Source organism: Triturus cristatus, chromosome 6 (genome assembly GCF_964204655.1).
Source record: "Triturus cristatus chromosome 6, aTriCri1.1, whole genome shotgun sequence".
Classification (NCBI taxonomy): domain Eukaryota; kingdom Metazoa; phylum Chordata; class Amphibia; order Caudata; family Salamandridae; genus Triturus; species Triturus cristatus.
In genome coordinates, this window is record NC_140589.1 from 298,438,408 (window position 1) to 298,463,184 (window position 24,777).

At 42.2% G+C, this 24,777-nt stretch overlaps 1 protein-coding gene across 2 annotated transcripts in view; it reads left to right on the top strand.

Moving 5' to 3' along the window:
* The window catches only part of NBAS (NBAS subunit of NRZ tethering complex), a 2,067,161-nt gene that overhangs the window by 586,822 nt on the left and 1,455,562 nt on the right, over positions 1–24,777 (top strand). For both annotated transcript variants that reach the window (XM_085610668.1, XM_085610669.1), the window contains exon 16: positions 318–443. In XM_085610668.1, coding sequence (XP_085466794.1) covers positions 318–443 — 126 coding nt within the window. The remainder of the gene's footprint in view (positions 1–317; positions 444–24,777) is intronic.

The following is a 24,777-nucleotide window of genomic DNA, read 5'->3' on the forward strand; positions in this document are numbered from 1 at the left end:
AAGACAGCAGAGATGATGGGACTTTTCTTTATTCATTTTTAGCTTTTTTCATTCTGAAGACCACATTTATTAATGGGACCAATCTATGTTGTACATTCATTTAGATGTCCTTCTCGTACACAATAGTTTTAAGATTTCCCCTAGTTGCATAGATGATTAAAACAAACCCACCAGAAAGTATTTTCGTTTGCTTTCTGTTGCATTTTTTAAATAAAATATATATTTTGTATAAAGTCTCTATAAAATCAAGATATCCACATCCTATGCAGTGAAGCAGTACTTGGTTTTTATACAGTTCTTTGCCTGTCTTATTCTAGATTGATAATGAAGAATATGGTGAAGCGTTGTCCTTGGCTCAAGCTTATGACCTTGACTCTGATTTGGTGTATCAGAGGCAGTGGAGGAAGTCTGCAGTAAACATTGCATCCATTCAAGACTATCTGGTAGGTTTTAATGCAGTATTACCCCTTTATGTGTTAAAATGCATTCTTAACAATGTTAATAACCTAGTCATGAAATGATTCATTATAAAAACGGAAAAGTGCAGCGACAGCAATACTATCTTTGATTGTTTTTGAGTGTGACCTTACAACAAGACATCTGAAAGCTGCAGGAATATCACAAGGTAGTACATCAACAGGGATAGTGGTGAGTGGAAAGCAGGAAGATTGTTATTGGAAGTCAGTAACATTAGCTCAATAGTGTCTATCAGGTATAAAAAGTGAGTTTTTAGCATGCTGTGAAAAGCGAGCAACAAAGACAAAACAGTGGTGTCCTTCGGTGGTATGTTCCTGAGGTTTTGGGGAATAAACATATACATAGCTGCTGTGGTATTCCTTCGGCAGACTTTGGTATTTCATGAATTTCATTTTTTACGGTCACCCCCAAATAATAACAATATTTTCAAGCTTTGTATCATTCAATTTGACTATAACATTACATCAAACTTGTGCAAAAAAATTATTTCAGAAGATTGGTGGCCTACTCCGACCAAATATGTGTCCTGCCTACATAGTCACAATTTAGTATAAAACTACCAAACCTCCATAGTGATTTTATTCAACAATTATTTGTATACTTCTATTCACTTGGAACTTCTTCGTCGTCTGTTCATGTCAATTCATTTATTTTTTGGGCCAAAATCAACTGGCATAGTTCTTAGATAAACTGAATTTGTATACCTCATCAATTTGATTCGTGCAGATATGTTTTCTTTCCCCTCAAATCCTTTTATTGAAATGATTGCATCAATATCCAAAACCTTGCATAAAAAGAGGACCTATGGTCAGACACAGCTCCAGCAGCCTCAGCCAGTAGCATTTAACATTATAAATCAGTTTGGATACTGGAAACAGTGGTCACCCTGCCCCTCGGCACTCGTTGTTTCCTCGATACTCAGTTTATATGCCTATGAAATTGCAGTCTGGCTACAAACGCTTGTGGCTTCAGTCCAGTCCACACTACTCCTTTCATTGTGCCTAGACTTTATCAGCTTTATGTGGGCATCCGCAAGCTGCATATACTGTCTCCTTTGCCCTTATTCCATATTCTTGACCCAATTGTCCCAACACGGCACCACTGGACTATCCGACAGTCTAATAATAACTCTCTTTGACACAATTAGGGCTACTTTGCACAATAGTAATGTGTATTTGGAAAAGGTCTGCTCGCCCATATTCCCAGGATTACCAGTGCTGGGATAAGATTGATAAACTCTCCAGCCATCTGTGAAATCCCGCTTCTAACTTGCGCCCAGAAGGGTCGCAGGCTTGGGCAACCACATGTGGTGTGAATCAGTGTACCTGTCTGCCCTTATCCTCTCAGGCACTTGTCATTATCAGTCTTCCCCATGTGGAGCACCTTATTCATGGTATATTATGCTTGGTGCAGTATCTTAAATTGCACCAGGAGAAACCTATCCTTAATGGCCACCTTGCGGGGATAGCAGCACACTTCGTCCTAACCTCCTTTCTCTATGATCCCCAAATCTCTCCCCCACTTACCCTTCATTTCTTCTACCCGGGGTTTTGTTTTTGCAATGAGTGTCCTATATGAGTGTTATATATGCATGTTTCCTGATGGGGGCTGCAAGGAACATATTCCAAGGGAGTCTACTCTAGTACCCCCTGATGTTTGGTCCTGTGCATTATGAGGGCATGGCATATTTTTGCATAGCGGAAGTCTTGGCTATCTGCGAGTGTACTGTGTCTGGAGTTCCCCAGATGGGAAAATTCCCTGAGTGCCCCACACGTCTCACACTTTTGAGATCCTCATTATGTCCCATTGTCTCCATCCCTCCAGACGTTGAAGCTCCTTCAGAGTGTCTGAGTCCCACCTTTCCCTCCCATCCCAGGCAATGTTTCTCTTTCTTCCACTTGTCTATCACCAAGTCTGTCCGGGTAAAGGCATGGATGCCGGCTCATTCGGTACAGTTTACGAACATAGCCCCCTAGGCCCATTCTCTTATATGCCATCACAGCCGGCTCTTGCTGGGAGGCATATGCCCACTGAATAACTACCGGCAGCTGGAATGACCAGTAAATAATCTATCGGTCGGGGAGCACTATAGCCCCATCTAATTGTCCTCCGAACAGGGTTGCCAATGCTACCCTGGAGATGCCACTGTTTCAAAGCAGCATTCACGTCACTGTCTCTAACGACTGAAAGAAATCATCGGCACGCCTCATTCATTGTGTTTTGTAACCGTTAAAGGAAGTTAGGTAGCATCACCATCTTTTATTGAGCAGATCTGCCCAACAGCGAAAGGGGGATGCTCCATTCCCCTCCTAAATTCTCTACAGGATCTGCCCCAAGTTCCGACAGTGAAACCAAACTAGGTTGAGTGTCATGTAAATGCCCTGATACTTGAATCCCATCAGGGCCCAGATCAGAGCTTCTCCCACCTCATCCGCAGTTGCCATGGGATGACAAAGAATGCCACCAATTTTTGTGGGGTAATTTGGACTCCGCAGTAGTTTTTGAGTATATCCAAGATGTCCTTAACTTGTGGTATCAATTGCTGTGGGTCAGTCAGCTAAAGTAGCATATTGTCTGAGTCCCAACGCAGATCCCTGATCTGAGCATCCAGCCTCGCCCACCATGCGAGTGGCTCCAACACCAGGGAAAATAGTAGGCAGGACAGCAACCAACCCTGCCTAGTCCCCCTCCCCAACTTAAACTGTCCCTACAGCGCACCTTTAGCTCAGACTCTAGCCAGGGGACAAGTATACACTAGGCAGACCCAGGAAAAGAACCCTCTGTCAACTCCCATGTTCTACAACATTGTGAATGGATAGGGCTAATCCATGGAATGGAATGGCTTTTCTGCATCTAGGGACATGATTGCATGCTCTTGTATTTTAGTTAAGCAGCCATAAAGTCGTTTGAGGTTATGATGTGTAGACCTTAGCGGCATGAAGCCACATTGATCAGGGGCAAAATAACTTGTAGGAGGCAGTTTGCGAGGACTTTCGCCAAGACGTTGACCTCTGTGTTAAGCAACGTGCTAGGTCTGTACGAGGAGCTCTGCTCCGCAGGCTTGCCTTGCGGAAGTATGAGAACCAAAGTTGCCGATCTGAGGTCCCCTGGAGACGTCCTTTGCCCCTAGCCTCATACAACATGGCTCAAAGCAGTCCAACTAGTTCCCCCCACCCTCACTTTTGAAGTATTCTGGAGGAAACCCATTCAGGCCAGGGGACTATCCTCTCTTGAGTTGCTGAATCGCCCTTCCAAGCTCCTCCTCTCCAAGTTCACTATCCAGCACCTCCCTGTTGTCCATAGCTAGGGAGGGTGTGGGTATATCAGTGAAAAAGCTCTCAAGCTCCTTCCAGGCTGTTACTACCCAAGACTGATGCAGCTCAGTCAGGTGCATCGCAAAAGTGTGAGCTATTTCTGCAGGCACACTGTCCAGCACTCCTTCTGTGTCTTCTACCCTCCTGATCCACCTTTGCCCCTGTTTTTGGATGGCCAGCCATTATTAGGTTTCCCTCCTTTATTTTTCATGTTGTGCAGCCTATGTTGTTGTGCTCGATACTGTGCCCTGGCTGCATCCTCCATTCGTCACCTGTACTTGTCCCAGGCTAATTCTCTCTGATGCAAGAGTTTGTGGGTGGGTCGTTCTGCACATTCTACTTCCCGTCTGCTCAGTCTGTCCTCCAGTGTCATAACTTCGAGTGACCTTCCTTTTTTCCCCCTCTGATGTGGGAGATGAACTGCCTCATAATACTGCTTGATAAATATCCCAGATCACCATTCTGGATGATACAGACTCTGTATTTTCTTTAAAATATTACTCTATACTAGACACTATGAATCTACTATTGTTTCAAACTGTGACCTCCCAGGGGACCAGTCTACACTGCTCCCATGATCGAGGAATTGGTAAAACCAGTTGTGTGCAGATTGAAAATTAGTCCGGTGTTCCCTCTGACCAGGTACCTTGTTTCCCGAAATCTGTGTTCCTGTACCCCCTGTACCAGGAAGAAGTCCAAAGTGGACATTGAACCAGTGGATCCTGACATGTAGCAGTATTGCCTGACCCCCAGATGCTCGTCTCTCTAGAGATCCGTTAGACCCAAAACCGAGGCAAAGGTTTGGAACCGTTTAACCACACTCCCCCCCCGCCCCCCGCTCATAGTGTGACCCCCTGAAAATGATTTCTGTCTTTCTTCTAATCGTTAGGTTAAAGTCTCCCCCACCCCCCTGAAGTATGGCAATCTGACCAGCAAGTCTCCCATTTTCATTTTCCAGAGGTCACCACTTAGCCTCTCCCTGATTGATTTGCCCATCTCTGCAGCATTGCACTAGCATCCCTCCCGGGTCCAGCCATGTTTCGGTAGCTGTCAAGGGCAGTAGTCCTCATGCGAAGATAGGGGCCCCATTGGATATGGTGGTAAAACTGGAGTGAAGCAGAGCCTTGTATCTTCCACTTCCGAGAAATCCAGAATGGTTTCCCACCAGGTGGATCTCCTGCAACAGGACCATAAAGGAATTGGGATACCACCCCTCTTTTAATTTTGTTGCCAAGTCCATTCACTTTTCACTAGAGGACCGAGATACCTGTCTCCCTATTTCCTGGTCTTTTCTGCATGATGATTGTGTGGACGTATTGTCAGGTGCTTAGCCATGTTCTCCCCACCCTGCCCTGTCATGTCGGGCACCTTCCCTGCCCGTGAAACGGCTCCTTAGCTCCCACTGCTGCAAGTTTTTAACTACTCGCCACCCCAGTGCCGGGATGCTTGCCACCCACCCCATTTTAACATCAAACCACTTTATGATCCTGCCTCAGTGTCTTTCCTGTCAGAATCTGGGTGGCAGGACTGTGGTAAGTTCTGTGTGGTGCGTGTCCATGGTGTAACTCCTGCCTCTAATCACACTGGGTTTGTTTCTGGTTCGGCCATAGTCCAAGCGTGGTCCTGCTGTATGTCTCATTAGTCCTGTAGTAAGCCCTATTTGATGTTGGTCCTGATGTCTTTTTATGCTATTGCGGACTCTGAAGGTGACATCTCTTCTCCGGTTCCTTTGACCACGACCGTGAGCCTCCGTGGCGCCTGCGCATTGGCAAATGCTATCCTTTTTAGCTACTGCCAAGACTCGACTTGTGACCCAAGGAATCAGAATTTTTCTTCCACTAGAATTTTGAGCTTGGCATGAAAGACCATTATGTACTACAGGTTGCATTTTCGGAGCTCCAGTTTCACCTTGTTGAAGGATCTGCATCTTGTTTGCGCCTCCTGTGTGTAAGCCGGAAAAACCATGATGGTGTGGTTCTTGAAGTGTAGTGGGCCACATAGGTGACCAGCTTGTAGGATTGTGCCCCTGTCTCTGAAGTTCAGGATGCGTGCTATTATAAACCATGATTGCATCCAGGGCCATGTTGGGACGCCCGACATATGGTGCGCCCGTTCTGTTGCGCAAAACTGAGGATAGGTCATCCGGTTTCATTATAGTTTGTATGAAGTTCTCAATTAAACTTTCCACTGATGTGCTGTCTGCGTTTCCGGGGAAACCCACCACCTGGATATTGTTTTTACGGGATCTCCCCTCTGCATCCTCCGCTCTAGCGTGTATGCGATGGGTGATCTCTTTAAGTTGTTGCACTTCTTTCAGCAGTGTTTTGATGGATTCTTTCTGGTTGCCTGTCATGTTCTCTGCCACAAACACTCTTTCTGCAATTCTCCTGCCATCTATCCAAAGCAGGGTGATGTAGGCTTCCAGTGTGTTGATTTTAGTCTCCAGGGTAGATCTGTTTCCCTGATTTCTTCGAACAGTTTCTTTAGCTAGGGATTTTGGTGCCCCTTGCCTGTTGGATCAGAGGTTCAGCTCATTTCTGTGTTCTGCATGCTCTCCCCACTTCAGAATATTTCTGTTTGTGTCTTTGTCCTGCTTTTGACCCTCTGTCGTGGGCCAATGTAATTTCTTTGCTGCAGTGTTTGCCCGCCACCTTTTGCACTGCTGTAGTGGTGGACTAGAAACTGCTTCCCCTGTTGCTGGCTGCTTTTTTTCAGGGACCAGTGGGGGAGCAAACTTAGGCATCCCTCAAGTCTGCCCCGGATCCGGTGCACCCCCTTCAAAGTCCAGATTGAGAAACAAGATGAGGCACCCAGCAGCGCTCTGCACCTCTTTCAATCAGAGTGAGGGTCCAAGCGCTCCACAAGGAGCCCCTGCTCACCGTAGTGTTCAGGTGGGCTCCACTTAGATAGTGGGCTCTTTGTTGCAGTTGGCCGCTGCCAGTTGCTCCTGCTCCTGTCTCTGTAGGTGCACTCTCCAGGATCCAGCCACCATCTTGGGTTTCAGCCATTGCAGAGCGCGTTCTAGCCTGCACATTGGCTACAGGATGATTTTGTCTCCCTGAGGCCTTCCGGCAGGGCCCGAGACTCCCAGCACCTTAAGCCACCTGTTTCTGCCCACCACGCCTAGTGAGACTACTGTGAAGTGCTGTTTCGGTTGTCCTTCGTGCCGAGTGCCATCTTGTTTTGGCATCATAGCCACGCTCTGCAGATAGGATGCTTGAATCCAAAATATATCCTATTGTAATATGGAAATGTCGTATCTCATATTATTGCATGATCCTATATGGATCGAAAACTGGAATTGGTGGAGTTTGTAAGGTATAGGCGCCCAAAGGAAAATCACATATTAATATGTCCTTGATTAAGTAAATGACGGTGCTATAAGGTGAGAAGTACCACCCTTCTTCCCAGAATCATGGGCCTAGACCCAGTCAAAACAAAAAGCAATCCCTAGCACTCGTACTGGTAATATATGTTTTTAGAAATATTACGTGTTTTCACAAAAAACAATTTCAAACACATTGACAAAAGAATGAGTTAGTCTTTCTTCATTCTTCTAGTTCGTTGTTTATTGGTTTCTATTCTTCATAGTATTTCCAGTCAGCCAACACGTGTTTCGTCGCCACAAGGGAATGTAGTCCCGCGACTTTTTCAAGGCTGTGTTTACAGAAAGAATAAAAAGAACTAGCGTATGTCCTGAATAACAGCTCATAAGAGCATTTAACAATAAAACACCCACAGGTGGAACTAGCCAAAGAAAAAGTGAAGAGCTCGCCAATACTCGGATACATAATATACTTTAGAAGTAAGTTGACAACGGCCTAACAGTATAGCTGAAAAGCTAGACGAATCAACTATGACCCTAATTAAGATGGAGAGAGTTAGAAAGTGTTATCTGTGCATAAGGTCGGATCCTTCATCACTCGTTTGTGTAATAACACAAATGAGAAACCATTATAAGACATAATGGAAGAAGCATATATTTCTATATAGAGTGAGGTAATAGTGGCTGGTGTTTTTGAAATTAAACCCTGGCCCGGTGAGCAAACGGAATCGTAAAGGTAGTGCAAACCACGTGTTTTATAGCATGTGTATTAAACGTGATAACGGGCGTAACAGATATAAACCATATCTACCTCTTTCTTGCTTGAATAATATTTCTAAGGACAGTAAGTGACCACAAATTAGAACAAAGCAGAGGACAAAAAAGATAACGTTAACTGGTCTTGAAGCTTGTTAAATAAAAAGTAAAGAAATATGTGACCTACTTCTAAGGCGGTGATAATTCCAAACCGCCAAATGGTGTCAGTGATGGTGGCGTCACTAGGCAGCAAAATAAACTGCTATCGAAACAAGTGGTTTCCCATTCAATACTGTAAGGAATTAAAGTTCCATAATCAGGCAACTGTTCATATGCCGTGGGTCAGGCAAAACTCACATGGTAGTCTAAGGGCACGTAACACAGTCTATGGTGACAAGGAATATAAAATTTACAAACTAACATGTATTCAAACCCACTATGTATCCGGAACACAACGCGGGTGTTCCAAGTCATTATTACCGACGTAAGAAGTTTCAAGGACACATACCTTCATTAATTGTGCCCATATTTGAAATAAAGAGCCTAATATGCTCGAATCTTGACAACCCTTCTAGTATTTATAACTATTAACCCGACTTAGACTATATTAGGGCAGACGAGTATGCTGTCGTTATACGGGCAAAAAGCGCACTTTGCTTGTTAAATTGACAAACGTAAATTTAAACTTGTGAAATCCCTTTGGAACACTAAAATTCAACCAAGACTGGCTGTAAGAGTACTCATAATTCATTAAACCAAATCTCTGACATACGGAGTAATAGGTAACCGGTTACGCCGTGCTACGATCCCTCGTATATTAATGGCTTGCATATCCCAGTGTGCTTACCGTATTGTGTAGTACACATAGACGAACGTGACGCCAGCTTCTCCAGGTATCTTAAAATCCCGAGTACGTGCATGCATGGTGAAACCTTTCTAATTTTATGGAAATCGGACGTGATCACGTTCTCACGTTAGTTCAGAAAACATCACGTGTCATGGCATTGTGAGTAAATAGAGAAAGGACTAGAAAGTGTTGTCTAATCCGGCGGCCATTTTGGGACAGGATTTACGTCCCAAAATAAGAATACTCTTAAGTGAGTGTTTGTGTGGTTTTACCAAGAATCCTTGTAGTTGTGCTCCGTGGGAGTCGGCGATATAATATAAAAGCCTACTATTCTCTCCATCTATTAGACTCAGTACAGTGAGCAGCAATAACTACTACCATATCAACGAAAATGCTAGTTAATAAGACATAGTTTACAATTTTAAAGATAAATAACACTGTCATGATATAATGACCCTGAATATATTTAAACTGAGAGCATGAAAGCGAAGACAGCTCAATGAGAAAAACATTCCCGTCAGACATGTTACAAAGCATAGCCATATTGTCATATCTTCAAGGTATACATGGAGTCAGAATAAATTCTACAGGTGATTAGAACTGGTGGTATACCTTGAATGTCGTCGTTGTGGGTCTTTATATGATCTGATAGAAAACCACTATGAATACCACTTGCTGGATTATTTGCCTAGAAAATAATGCAGTTCATGATCAATATTAAGACCCTGTTCCACACTATTCAGTTTTAAAATCCATAAGGCCTCTTTCTGTCTCAAAGTAAGTTCCCTGTTACCCCCCCTCGGGTTCCTCGGGACATGTTCTATACCATAGAATTTGAAAGTGCGGTTAGGTGACTGGGCAGAGCAAATTGACATGTGTGCTGCGAGTGGGTATCTCATGTCACCCTGCTTGATTGCCCTTGTATGTTCCCCTATGCGTTCGCGTAATGGTCTGATTGTGCTACCAATGTATTGTAGTTTGCATTTGCACTCAATTATGTATATCACGAATTTCGTAAGGCAATTGATGTTTGTGTGTATTTTAAATCTTCTGCCTCTTGGCCCCACGAAGTAAGATTTGCGGTCATCTGCCCATTTACAGGAACTACAATGACCACATATGTAGAAGCCCTCTGAGTGTATATTGAGCCAATTAGTCTTGATTTTTGGTTGTGGGTAACTAGGGCTAAGTAAATTCCTCAATGAGACCCCTCTCCTGAATGTAATAGTCGGTATCTCTGGGATAAACTCCCTGAGTGTGTTGTCTGCTGTGAGTAAGTGCCAATGTCTTTTAAGGCTTTTTTTCAGGATTCCCGCCCAGTTGTTGTAGCCGGTAATTAATCTGATTGTCTGATTAGAGTCCCTGGTTTTAGGTTTCTCTTTTAAGGTGTCTGTCTGTGTAATTCTGTCTATTTTCTGTTCTGCTTTGGTCAACAATGTTTTGTTGTAACCCCTCTTTTTGAATCTTGTAAGTACCCCTTTCTTTTGGATTTGAAATTCTGCATCATTACTGCAGTTGCGTCTTGTTCTGGTTAGTTCTCCATATGGGATTGAACGTATTTGGTGGTATGGGTGTGCACTACTAGCATGTAACAGGGAATTACATGCCGTAGCCTTCCGATATAGTCTACTCTGTATTTTGTTGTCTTGAATATAGAATTCCACATCCAGAAAAGAGATATTGGTCTTGCTATATTCCATAGTAAATCTGATATTACTTTCATTGTCATTGAGAAATTCGAAAAAACTTTCGAGTTTTATTTGGGTTCCAGTCCAAATCATGATGCAATCGTCAATATATCGACCCCAGAACAGTATTGAATCATTCCATTTTGAGCCCAATGAGCCCCAGATTCTCAACTCCTCGAACCAACCCATAAAAAGGTTGGCAAACGAGGGGGAAAATCTGGAGCCCATTGCAACTCCCTGTGTTTGTCGATACCATTGTTGCTTAAACAGAAACACATTGTTGTCAAGAATTAGTTCTATCATCTCATTTAACATTTCTGTGTGATTCCATGAGCTAGCTGCCCTTCTATTTAGCATTCTCTTTACTGCTGTCAAACCAATATCCCTTCTGATACTGGTGTAAAGAGCCGTAACATCTAGTGTTACTAGTGTCATAGTGTCATCCCAATTTAAATCAGCTAGGGTGCCCAGGATGTGCTTGGTGTCCCTAATGTATGAAGCCAAGTTGGTAACTAGTGGTTTTAGGAAAATATCAACATACTCTGAAATCTTTTCAGTAGGTCCACCTATTCCTGAAATGATTGGCCTTCCTGGCGGAAATGGAAGATTCTTATGTACTTTAGGTACAGTGTATATACAGGGATATCCCGGTCGGTCAACCCTTAGGTAGGTTAATTCATTATCATCAAGTAACCCCAAGCCATGCCATCGTTTAAGTTGGTTGTTAATATAGTTAGTTAAAGTCCAAATGGGATTACCTGGCAAAGTCTCATAACACTGTTTGTCATTCAATTGGGTCAGGATCTCACGTTCATAATCAGTGCTGCGCATGATCACCATGTTTCCTCCTTTATCTGCTTCTCTGATTGTTATATCACTATTATCACTAAGTGTTCTGAGTGCTATTCTTTCCTTATGTGTGATGTTATCTTTTTTTGTACGAGAAGCGGTGTTTTTAATGTCATGCTTGTCTAAATCCAAGGTAACCAATTTATAAAAAAGATCTATGTTGTTACCCGATGTCAGTGTCGGTGTCCATTTAGATTTTTCTTTGAGTTTGCTAGTGATGCTAAAATCCATGTCTATGTTTAGATCTCTCATAATCATATCTGATGTCACAAACTCATCTTCACAATCTGTCAGAGACATTAGTAACCTCGTATCTAGTACATCTTGTATTGATTGTTCATTCGATATTAATACGCCAAGATTTTGCTGCATGTCTTTATTCACAAACTTGTTAAGCTCAAAATGTTTTTTCAGTTTGATGCGTCTCGTAAATTTAAACAGATCAATTTTGGTTTCACAGATATCGCCAATGCTGTTTGGACAAAAGCTCATCCCTTTAGATAACACAGACAACATATCCTCCGTGAGTTCAACATCACTTAAATTTATCACAGATAAATCATTTATTTCCTCACATTCCATGATCTGGTCCTCACTCCGGGGCGCTCCATTTCTCTTGCCCCCTCGTTTGCCCCTCCTTGTTTTTCTACCTGGATTGGTCTGCGATTTTCTATGTTTCCCTTTTTTATCCTTCTCACCTCCAATAAAAAACTACTCTCATTACTGGAGACATTATCAGTACCATCTGTTCTTTCTGGTTCACTTTCGCTAGTATGTTCAGTGTCTAATGAGGTGGTACTGGAGTTAACTGATTTACCATCTCCTGTTTTAACAGGTATCGTTTTGGGCATCAGGTGATCGTACTTTTTGGCAAAAGTAAATATCCTGCCTCTCGAATAATCTCGTTCATCTCTCCTTATTTTTCTCATCTTGCGTTGTTTTATATCCGCCACGTGTCGTTCTATAATGTCATTTAGAATTACATAGTTCTTGGACATGACCTCTGGTAAGTTGAGGTCTCTGATTTCAGTTTCTAGTTTTTCTATGTCTTTCTGAAATTGAGCCACCTTTCTCTCACAGTTCTCTATTAATATTTCCATTAATCTGTTCGAGTTGTTGTTAAGTTCTTTCTCCCATTCAGCTAATAAATCCGCCTCAAGATCTTCATAGGTCGGTATTATTTGTGATCTTAAACCCCTAGGTACTCTTTTCACTTTCAAATATTGTTTTAAAGTCGCTGCGTCCCACCATCTGGACATTTCATTGAGTCTCAATTTTTCTAGTCTAATGAATTTCTCTTTCATACCCTCTTTTTTAGAGGGTTGACCATTTGATAGTGGTGTAGTATTGGGTCCCTGGTTTGTTAGGTTACTGAAGAGGTCCTCAGCCTCTTTGTCTCTTTTCTCTTTCTCATTAGAAAAAGTATTCATTATGCTTCCTTGGCTGCCACCTGGACGTCTAAATCGAAAACTGGAATTGGTGGAGTTTGTAAGGTATAGGCGCCCAAAGGAAAATCACATATTAATATGTCCTTGATTAAGTAAATGACGGTGCTATAAGGTGAGAAGTACCACCCTTCTTCCCAGAATCATGGGCCTAGACCCAGTCAAAACAAAAAGCAATCCCTAGCACTCGTACTGGTAATATATGTTTTTAGAAATATTACGTGTTTTCACAAAAAACAATTTCAAACACATTGACAAAAGAATGAGTTAGTCTTTCTTCATTCTTCTAGTTCGTTGTTTATTGATTTCTATTCTTCATAGTATTTCCAGTCAGCCAACACGTGTTTCGTCGCCACAAGGGAATGTAGTCCCGCGACTTTTTCAAGGCTGTGTTTACAGAAAGAATAAAAAGAACTAGCGTATGTCCTGAATAACAGCGCATAAGAGCATTTAACAATAAAACACCCACAGGTGGAACTAGCCAAAGAAAAAGTGAAGAGCTCGCCAATACTCGGATACAAGAAGTAAGTTGACAACTTACTTCTAAAGTATATTATGTATCCGAGTATTGGCGAGCTCTTCACTTTTTCTTTGGCTAGTTCCACCTGTATGATCACCTGATGCCCAAAACGATACCTGTTAAAACAGGAGATGGTAAATCAGTTAACTCCAGTACCACCTCATTAGACACTGAACATACTAGCGAAAGTGAACCAGAAAGAACAGATGGTACTGATAATGTCTCCAGTAATGAGAGTAGTTTTTTATTGGAGGTGAGAAGGATAAAAAAGGGAAACATAGAAAATCGCAGACCAATCCAGGTAGAAAAACAAGGAGGGGCAAACGAGGGGGCAAGAGAAATGGAGCGCCCCGGAGTGAGGACCAGATCATGGAATGTGAGGAAATAAATGATTTATCTGTGATAAATTTAAGTGATGTTGAACTCACGGAGGATATGTTGTCTGTGTTATCTAAAGGGATGAGCTTTTGTCCAAACAGCATTGGCGATATCTGTGAAACCAAAATTGATCTGTTTAAATTTACGAGACGCATCAAACTGAAAAAACATTTTGAGCTTAACAAGTTTGTGAATAAAGACATGCAGCAAAATCTTGGCGTATTAATATCGAATGAACAATCAATACAAGATGTACTAGATACGAGGTTACTAATGTCTCTGACAGATTGTGAAGATGAGTTTGTGACATCAGATATGATTATGAGAGATCTAAACATAGACATGGATTTTAGCATCACTAGCAAACTCAAAGAAAAATCTAAATGGACACCGACACTGACATCGGGTAACAACATAGATCTTTTTTATAAATTGGTTACCTTGGATTTAGACAAGCATGACATTAAAAACACCGCTTCTCGTACAAAAAAAGATAACATCACACATAAGGAAAGAATAGCACTCAGAACACTTAGTGATAATAGTGATATAACAATCAGAGAAGCAGATAAAGGAGGAAACATGGTGATCATGCGCAGCACTGATTATGAACGTGAGATCCTGACCCAATTGAATGACAAACAGTGTTATGAGACTTTGCCAGGTAATCCCATTTGGACTTTAACTAACTATATTAACAACCAACTTAAACGATGGCATGGCTTGGGGTTACTTGATGATAATGAATTAACCTACCTAAGGGTTGACCGACCGAGATATCCCTGTATATACACTGTACCTAAAGTACATAAGAATCTTCCATTTCCGCCAGGAAGGCCAATCATTTCAGGAATAGGTGGACCTACTGAAAAGATTTCAGAGTATGTTGATATTTTCCTAAAACCACTAGTTACCAACTTGGCTTCATACATTAGGGACACCAAGCACATCCTGGGCACCCTAGCTGATTTAAATTGGGATGACACTATGACACTAGTAACACTAGATGTTACGGCTCTTTACACCAGTATCAGAAGGGATATTGGTTTGACAGCAGTAAAGAGAATGCTAAATAGAAGGGCAGCTAGCTCATGGAATCACACAGAAATGTTAAATGAGATGATAGAACTAATTCTTGACAACAATGTGTTTCTGTTTAAGCAACAATGGTATCGACAAACACAGGGAGTTGCAATGGGCTCCAGATTTTCCCCCTCGTTTGCCAACCTTTTTATGGGTTGGTTCGAGGAGTTGAGAATCTGGGGCTCATTGGGCTCAAAATGGAATGATTCAATACTGTTCTGGGGTCGATATATTGACGATTGCATCATGATTTGGACTGGAACCCAAATAAAACTCGAAAGTTTTTTCGAATTTCTCAATGACAATGAAAGTAATATCAGATTTACTATGGAATATAGCAAGACCAATATCTCTTTTCTGGATGTGGAATTCTATATTCAAGACAACAAAATACAGAGTAGACTATATCGGAAGGCTACGGCATGTAATTCCCTGTTACATGCTAGTAGTGCACACCCATACCACCAAATACGTTCAATCCCATATGGAGAACTAACCAGAACAAGACGCAACTGCAGTAATGATGCAGAATTTCAAATCCAAAAGAAAGGGGTACTTACAAGATTCAAAAAGAGGGGTTACAACAAAACATTGTTGACCAAAGCAGAACAGAAAATAGACAGAATTACACAGACAGACACCTTAAAAGAGAAACCTAAAACCAGGGACTCTAATCAGACAATCAGATTAATTACCGGCTACAACAACTGGGCGGGAATCCTGAAAAAAAGCCTTAAAAGACATTGGCACTTACTCACAGCAGACAACACACTCAGGGAGTTTATCCCAGAGATAACGACTATTACATTCAGGAGAGGGGTCTCATTGAGGAATTTACTTAGCCCTAGTTACCCACAACCAAAAATCAAGACTAATTGGCTCAATATACACTCAGAGGGCTTCTACATATGTGGTCATTGTAGTTCCTGTAAATGGGCAGATGACCGCAAATCTTACTTCGTGGGGCCAAGAGGCAGAAGATTTAAAATACACACAAACATCAATTGCCTTACGAAATTCGTGATATACATAATTGAGTGCAAATGCAAACTACAATACATTGGTAGCACAATCAGACCATTACGCGAACGCATAGGGGAACATACAAGGGCAATCAAGCAGGGTGACATGAGATACCCACTCGCAGCACACATGTCAATTTGCTCTGCCCAGTCACCTAACCGCACTTTCAAATTCTATGGTATAGAACATGTCCCGAGGAACCCGAGGGGGGGTAACAGGGAACTTACTTTGAGACAGAAAGAGGCCTTATGGATTCTAAAACTGAATAGTGTGGAACAGGGTCTTAATATTGATCATGAACTGCATTATTTTCTAGGCAAATAATCCAGCAAGTGGTATTCATAGTGGTTTTCTATCAGATCATATAAAGACCCACAACGACGACATTCAAGGTATACCACCAGTTCTAATCACCTGTAGAATTTATTCTGACTCCATGTATACCTTGAAGATATGACAATATGGCTATGCTTTGTAACATGTCTGACGGGAATGTTTTTCTCATTGAGCTGTCTTCGCTTTCATGCTCTCAGTTTAAATATATTCAGGGTCATTATATCATGACAGTGTTATTTATCTTTAAAATTGTAAACTATGTCTTATTAACTAGCATTTTCGTTGATATGGTAGTAGTTATTGCTGCTCACTGTACTGAGTCTAATAGATGGAGAGAATAGTAGGCTTTTATATTATATCGCCGACTCCCACGGAGCACAACTACAAGGATTCTTGGTAAAACCACACAAACACTCACTTAAGAGTATTCTTATTTTGGGACGTAAATCCTGTCCCAAAATGGCCGCCGGATTAGACAACACTTTCTAGTCCTTTCTCTATTTACTCACAATGCCATGACACGTGATGTTTTCTGAACTAACGTGAGAACGTGATCACGTCCGATTTCCATAAAATTAGAAAGGTTTCACCATGCATGCACGTACTCGGGATTTTAAGATACCTGGAGAAGCTGGCGTCACGTTCGTCTATGTGTACTACACAATACGGTAAGCACACTGGGATATGCAAGCCATTAATATACGAGGGATCGTAGCACGGCGTAACCGGTTACCTATTACTCCGTATGTCAGAGATTTGGTTTAATGAATTATGAGTACTCTTTCAGCCAGTCTTGGTTGAATTTTAGTGTTCCAAAGGGATTTCACAAGTTTAAATTTACGTTTGTCGATTTAACAAGCAAAGTGCGCTTTTTGCCTGTATAACGACAGCATACTCGTCTGCCCTAATATAGTCTAAGTCGGGTTAATAGTTATAAATACTAGAAGGGTTGTCAAGATTCGAGCATATTAGGCTCTTTATTTCAAATATGGGCACAATTAATGAAGGTATGTGTCCTTGAAACTTCTTACGTCGGTAATAATGACTTGGAACACCCGCGTTGTGTTCCGGATACATAGTGGGTTTGAATACATGTTAGTTTGTAAATTTTATATTCCTTGTCACCATAGACTGTGTTACGTGCCCTTAGACTACCATGTGAGTTTTGCCTGACCCACGGCATATGAACAGTTGCCTGATTATGGAACTTTAATTCCTTACAGTATTGAATGGGAAACCACTTGTTTCGATAGCAGTTTATTTTGCTGCCTAGTGACGCCACCATCACTGACACCATTTGGCGGTTTGGAATTATCACCGCCTTAGAAGTAGGTCACATATTTCTTTACTTTTTATTTAACAAGCTTCAAGACTAGTTAACGTTATCTTTTTTGTCCTCTGCTTTGTTCTAATTTGTGGTCACTTACTGTCCTTAGAAATATTATTCAAGCAAGAAAGAGGTAGATATGGTTTATATCTGTTACGCCCGTTATCACGTTTAATACACATGCTATAAAACACGTGGTTTGCACTACCTTTACGATTCCGTTTGCTCACCGGGCCAGGGTTTAATTTCAAAAACACCAGCCACTATTACCTCACTCTATATAGAAATATATGCTTCTTCCATTATGTCTTATAATGGTTTCTCATTTGTGTTATTACACAAACGAGTGATGAAGGATCCGACCTTATGCACAGATAACACTTTCTAACTCTCTCCATCTTAATTAGGGTCATAGTTGATTCGTCTAGCTTTTCAGCTATACTGTTAGGCCGTTGTCAACTTACTTCTAAAGTATATTATGTATCCGAGTATTGGCGAGCTCTTCACTTTTTCTTTGGCTAGTTCCACCTGTGGGTGTTTTATTGTTAAATGCTCTTATGCGCTGTTATTCAGGACATACGCTAGTTCTTTTTATTCTTTCTGTAAACACAGCCTTGAAAAAGTCGCGGGACTACATTCCCTTGTGGCGACGAAACACGTGTTGGCTGACTGGAAATACTATGAAGAATAGAAACCAATAAACAACGAACTAGAAGAATGAAGAAAGACTAACTCATTCTTTTGTCAATGTGTTTGAAATTGTTTTTTGTGAAAACACGTAATATTTCTAAAAACATATATTACCAGTACGAGTGCTAGGGATTGCTTTTTGATCCTATATGGACCCTGCACATATTTTAAAGAAACTGAAAGAACAAATTACAGACAGGATTTTATCTGGACATGTTACACAGACATCTGGTTTATTTAATATTTTATAACCCACTGTCCTCCTTTTCTGCTATCTAAAACTACCTTAAAAGCATCCATCACTTTTTAATATTAAACTGTGCCAAAAAAGAAACTTTGGCTCTCAAACATGACGGGCCAGCCTCCACGTGCACAATTTTCAAAATTAGAGGGTTCAATTATTGCCTTGCCACATGAATGTAATCTGTTTCACCATGTAGCTCCTAGCAAACTCCTCCTCATTCCAGCACATTTACAATGCCACTCTTTGCATACATAGTTGGAAACAAAAACCATTGGGAATCCACTTGTCCTGTCCTGGATTATTACCTTAGTTTCTGAGGGCATATATAGATGTTTGTTCACCTCTTCATCCCAGCTAAACAAGAAGGCCCCCTTCTGCTTTCCCACCAGAGATATCATGTGCAAATCTGTTGTGCTGCTATCCCAAACTTTAATGTTTGTGCTGTATATGATGCTGTACAGCGATGTCAATTATGGAGCTCTTTGCTTCTCATTCGCTGATTGTGTTGCATAATATATACCTACTAGAATAAGTTCAAACAATTGACAAATTGCATTGCATTAGGTACCCTTATGTATTCCACAATATGGCAATAAGTTCAGGGCTTCCTTGTTTTACAGAAAAGCATTAGGAAAAGGATACAGAAATTCTGCAAACAGTTGAGGCCCACATTTAAGCAGAAGGGATAAAAACATCAGCACAGCCTTGGCCCAGCAGACTCGAAGACAAAATAGTAAGATATAAAAAAAAAACAGGCTGCTGTCAAACACAGCACTGTGACTATGCTAACATATACCATGGCTCAACCAGTTTACAAGACCCTTAAGCTTTTCTGGGCTAAGCAGAGGCCGCAGTAATACTTAAAGTCACATGATACAACTCTTGAAATATACCACATATACTTGGGGAGAGTTGGAAAGTCTCAGGATTTGTTTCAGTTAAGTTCAACCACCGTAGGAAAAAAACATATATCCCAAAGCACATTGCCAACACTCATTTGGTGAGTTAAATGTCCCCTTCCCAGCTAATACCCATCTTTGGAAAGCCACAGTTGCAGATCTTAATTTGCCGCATAAAGTGTGATGACATCAATTATAAGTGAACTACACAAAAACGTGTGATCTATCTGAGATCTTAACTCCCCAAAGCTAAATTTGAGCAGTAGTTTTTACAATTGGGAACTGGAAATACATCTAGTATCTACAATATACAGTCCTGCCATTTTGGGGTTGTTGGCACCTCATACATTGACTAGAGTGTAATGGAAAACTTAATTTAAATGTGGATTTAGCGGACAAGGAATCTGTCTGCATGTGGAGCTAGACTGGAATAAACTACAAATGTAGATTACTTAATTTTAAATAAATACATTTTATTACAGGCCCAGAGAGATGCGCTTGAGTGATCCTTAGAATTCATATTCCTTTCCTACATGCTTGGCTGACCGTTCCGCCTTATGTCTAGGATGGAACTGAACAGACAATCAAACATTTTGGTCTGAAATAATTGTTGCAATCATTTAGATTGTGTACAGAACAGACAAAAAGGGTCCCTTTTTGCTATTTGTTGAATGTGCTTGATGATGTACTAACGGTGTGTAGTGAATTTGTTGGGGTGCCCTTTTGTTAACCAAGCAAACTGTACAGGTACTGGTGGGCAAAGGGCCTATGACGTAAATGGTGAAAGGACTTAACACAATGCAGTAGCAAGATGGACATGTAAAAATGCATAATTATTGGCTTCAAGTGGGCGACTTTATACTCTGGTTGTTAAAACCAACTTCCCAGTGCTACTTCAATCTACTGCATGGAACATACTCCATCATAAAAAACATCCAAGAGGTTCTGCGTATGGTTGTGGTTGGTGGCAGTGGGGGGCCAATGTTTTTATTCAGTGCTTCAGCTCTCTTTATCACGGTTTTATTCTCCCAGGCCAAGATTATGATGTCTGTATCATTGGGTTATGTCTGGACCATATTGGCACCTTGCTATCTCAAAAATCTTTACAAACCGGGTTCGTGCTGTAATTTCAGTCAGCACACTAGCCAGTAGCTTGTCAGGCTCCTCAAGTGTTGTTTTCCCGCTTCTGTATCCTAATGTCTCTGTGTCCTGTCTTCTAACTTTATCCATTCCTTCAGGATATTCTTTTTTTTTATAGTGCACATAGTACACAGACACCTCTTAAAATGCTTCCCACAGTTCTAGAGGAGATGCCAGTGGTTTCAACTTCTATGCTTGCATCTGATTACCAGATGACCACAAACTGCCCAGAGAAGATTACCAAGAGCATGATGATCAGTGGTCTAGCATAGAGTTGGTATTGGGAATAAGACTTTACCATTTAAGCCACAGTTCTGTGCCAGTTCCCCAAATGAGACCAAGGATAAAGGTAGGCTCCCAACAAAGTTCTTCATGAGCGCGTGTGATCTGGACAGGATTTTTCATCAAATGGACTTAAGCATGATTCTTCTAACTATCTTATTCTGTCAGGGATTTAATGGCACTAGCACTGTCCTCAATTGATTATATGGACAGTCACTACCTCAGCCTCTCACAGTATGAGTTAAGACTTACAGTGCCTTCAAAACACTGCAGCTTAAGCCTAGCTACATTTGAAGCAGTATGAACATAAAGCTCATGTGCTACAAGCACTACATTCTACAAGAGAATTACATTTAAATCGCATTGAGCTTTTCACCTACAGAGCTCTTCATTCCTTAGAGACATATGCTTTTACAAGGGCGATCTGATCATTGGGATCCAGTACTGCACTCAAAATAGAAGTGCTTACATTTAGAAAAGGCTTTGCAAGTGGGCATGCTTATTCCCTCCTTACTGCTTATATTTGCAGTACTCCTCTGTACACCTGCAAAATAATCATACAGCACTATAAATTCAGATAAGCTTTGAAACCCCTTACTTTTCTATATGGAGTGACCCATTTTCATTCCTATCTGCTCCACTGCTTCTTTCACCTTAGAGTAGAAAAGGCGTTCAACAAGAGGTTATAACTTAACATCACTATCAGGATATCACAGAATGTTAAAGACTTACAGAGTTAAATGAGTAATGTTAGCACCAAAAGACATTTTTGATGGACTTGATAGGCTTGGCCATATAATTCAAAGTAAAGTCAATCATAGATGAGTTTTATCCATTCTCCATAGTTGCCCCAAAGGTCAAAAGATGTTTGTTTGATGTTTCGACCCTTTCAAAATGCGTGTGGTATAGCAACATCAATTCGGTTCTTCATCAGTGTTGTGTGTGGAGCACCCTGGAACTTAAGTAAAAATAAATGTAAAAGGATGACTTCTCATGCTCGCCAGTGCATCTGGTGGGCATCAATTAATCACCTCGAAAAATCCAAACAGTCCATTGATTCATGTTCCTTTTCAATTTTAAAGCATCGCATCTCTCCTTTGTTCTTCCACACCTTCTTAAACTAACGTTCCTCTCTCCTGTTACCTCAGCACCCACCCAGGTACTCCCTGTATTCCCCTTTCGCTGCTCTCCCTCACCCATGTCGCAACTAATTCCTTTTATACCTCATGGATCACCTCTCAGCTATCTTCTCTCACCCTTTAATGGTAGCTCTCCTCTATGCCGTCACCTTTCTCTCACACTCACCTCTCCTCTTGTGTTTCAGCACTTCCTTTGCCACTTCCTTTTTCTCTTCATCCCTGACCTCTCAAATTGAATTCTCTGACTCCCTTGCTGCCCTCCTCACTTCTCTCATCTGTCTTCTCCCATCCCGTCTCCTCTCACCCTCATCTCTCCTCACCCCTCACATCTTCCCACCTCACCCCTCCCACGTCTCTCACCTTGCCTCTCCTCACTTCTCTCACATCATCCACCCCTTCTCTCCAGTCCCCTCTCACACCTGCATCCCACCTCTCACCTCTAGCTCCACACCTCTCACCTCTAGCTCCACACCTCTCTCCTTGCCTCCCAATCGGCCTAGCATACCCCCATCTCCCGTCAGTTAAAGTATGTCTGGCCCTGTCTTTCAATACCTAATAATCACACAAAGACAGTGCCTTGTCGGTCCAGGCTCCTCCCCTTCATCCCTACAGTGTTATCCCCCCTTCAAATCCTCCTCTGGCCCAAACAAGCACTCTGCCCTTTTGTCAGCTGCAAGATGGCAGTGCCATTTCTAAAGGGGGAAGAGCACCTTCAGCCTTCACCACAGCTGCACTGGCCCAACCCGGCCTCGGGAAGAAAGTAAAAGGCACACCACTAGCACACAACATGTGACGCCTCTGGTTGGATTATCCTTATTTTCATATGGTGAATACTCCATGATAACACATGATTGAGTTTTGTTAAGAATGGCTAGTTTTGTGTTCAAAAAACCTTTTTTGTTTGAAAAGATTGTTCTTTCCGTTGGCGCAGGTGGCAGTGTGACTGCCTACCTTGGGAACTATAAAGCACAGATGGAAGTGTCCGATTTAAAAGCATGTGGGATAACATTGCAATAAAAGTCGAATAACAGATATCAGTAAGTGAAACTTGTGCTATTTACCAAATGTAACTGGCTTGGTAGGTGCCACTGGGACAGTGCACAGTGGGGTTTTAAGGTGTGTAGGCAGTTGTCGGGGAGAACTGAGCTGATTGCGGTAATTGATAACAGTAAGTGCCCTGCACAGGTGCGCAGCGCCCATTTGGCACAAAGGGCTTCAGCTACCCCCCACCCCCGGTGTGTGTCAGCCTGGGCTGCGACAGCTTCCCAGGCACACACACATAGACAGTTTTTGAGCTGTTGTGGTCTGGCATCCGTCTCACTGCAGCCTCACCCAGGTACTTCACAGGTCTTTAAAAGACCATTTACATGTTAACGAGGCTTTGTTGTTCTTTCACCCCTTCTTAGAGCACCTGCATCTTCAATCTGCCAATTGCTAAAATAATTACCCCCCCTCAAAGGTTTTATTAGCCCCCCCCCTCCCGAAACTTGACTCTAGTTGCGCCTCTGGACCTGCATGCACACTACCAGGGAAGCAAGTACACAGAGAAGTGTGACCTACACAGGGATTTCCATTTGCATATAGTGTATTTACCTCTGGGGTCCGGTCCTTCGCTTTTGTTATGAATAGCTAATTTTGTCTTCGAAAAACCCTTTTTGTTTCAAAAGATTGGTCTTTACGGTGGCGCAGGTGGGAGTCTGACTACCTCCTCCCTTCCCCGCCTCCCCTCCAACTCCACCCTACCCCAGAGCCCGGGATAGCCTATGTGGGCTTTCCCCAAGCCAAAAAGGAGGTCAGAGTCCTGCAACAGATTACAGCAAGGGCAGAGCAGAGGAATTTCAAAGACAGCAGTGGGGAAAGGGCGGGCGTGAAAATAAAGGAGTGTTTTGGATTCCAGTACCAGGCAGAATTGCAACTGGGAATGAGTGACCCCCTATCTATGACTCCACGGCCCCCCCTGGGGATCGTGCCCCACAGATTGAAGACCCCTGCTCTAGCTGGACTTGATTGTCGTAGCACACTCAGCAGGGAGTGGCTGGGGTGGGGGGGGGGCTTCCCCATGGCCTGCTAGGTGTGTCCTAAAAGCCCCCACAATAATTGAAGCTTACCCGAACACAATTCTTCTGATGATTGTTCACATCTTCCTGTTGTCTGCTGCCCGAGGCTACCCCGAGAGGTCACCTGCAATAAAATAAGGATTGATGTTGAGATTCTATTATTAGCAGGGTAGATTCTAGTTTTGTGATAGCCTCTCAGTAAGAACCAAGACTCGCACATGTTACATTGATATCCAAACTTTGGGCAGCACTAATCAGTGAGGCTGCTTTCGCCCTATATCACTGAGTAATAGAGAACATAAAATTATCGCGTAATGCTTTGTGCATCCATGCTGCAAATCTCAGTAGAGTGCTTTAAATGTCTGGGCACATTTCCCACGAGGAAGACCGGGCCTACTTGACCAACTGTCAGAACTAAACCGGGATCTATCCTTCTGGTTCCTGCTTCTCCAGTCCCTTGCATGCAGTCCAGAACTACCCATTCAGGATTCCCCACAGCTTTTTCAAATCTACTGTACTATTGCCCAGGTACTTCCACTGGGATGGCAGGGCGCCAAGAATAGCCAGGACTAGGTGCTATAAATAACAGTTTGATGGTGGCATTGAAGCAGAAGATGTGCAAGCATACTATAGAACAGCACACCTGGTAGTGGCCAATGACTGGTTCTATGCCCCTAAGTCTGACCCTGCCTTTGCCATCGGGAGATGGGTAATAGGAAACGTCCATGTCTTTCTTTATCTCTGTGGGGGAATGGTAGTGGTACCTCTCCCCAAATGTCAGAGATTAGGCATGAGACCCTTCGGCTTTTAGGCTGGCACAACTAGTTGACCAAAGAATATCTAATATGAGTGGGAACTCTACTCTGTGAGGCAGCCCCCTTGGAAGGCTTCTAGGGATGGGACAAAATTGGGATCTACAGATTAAGAGATGTAATGTCTGGGGGTCACATGGCTCATT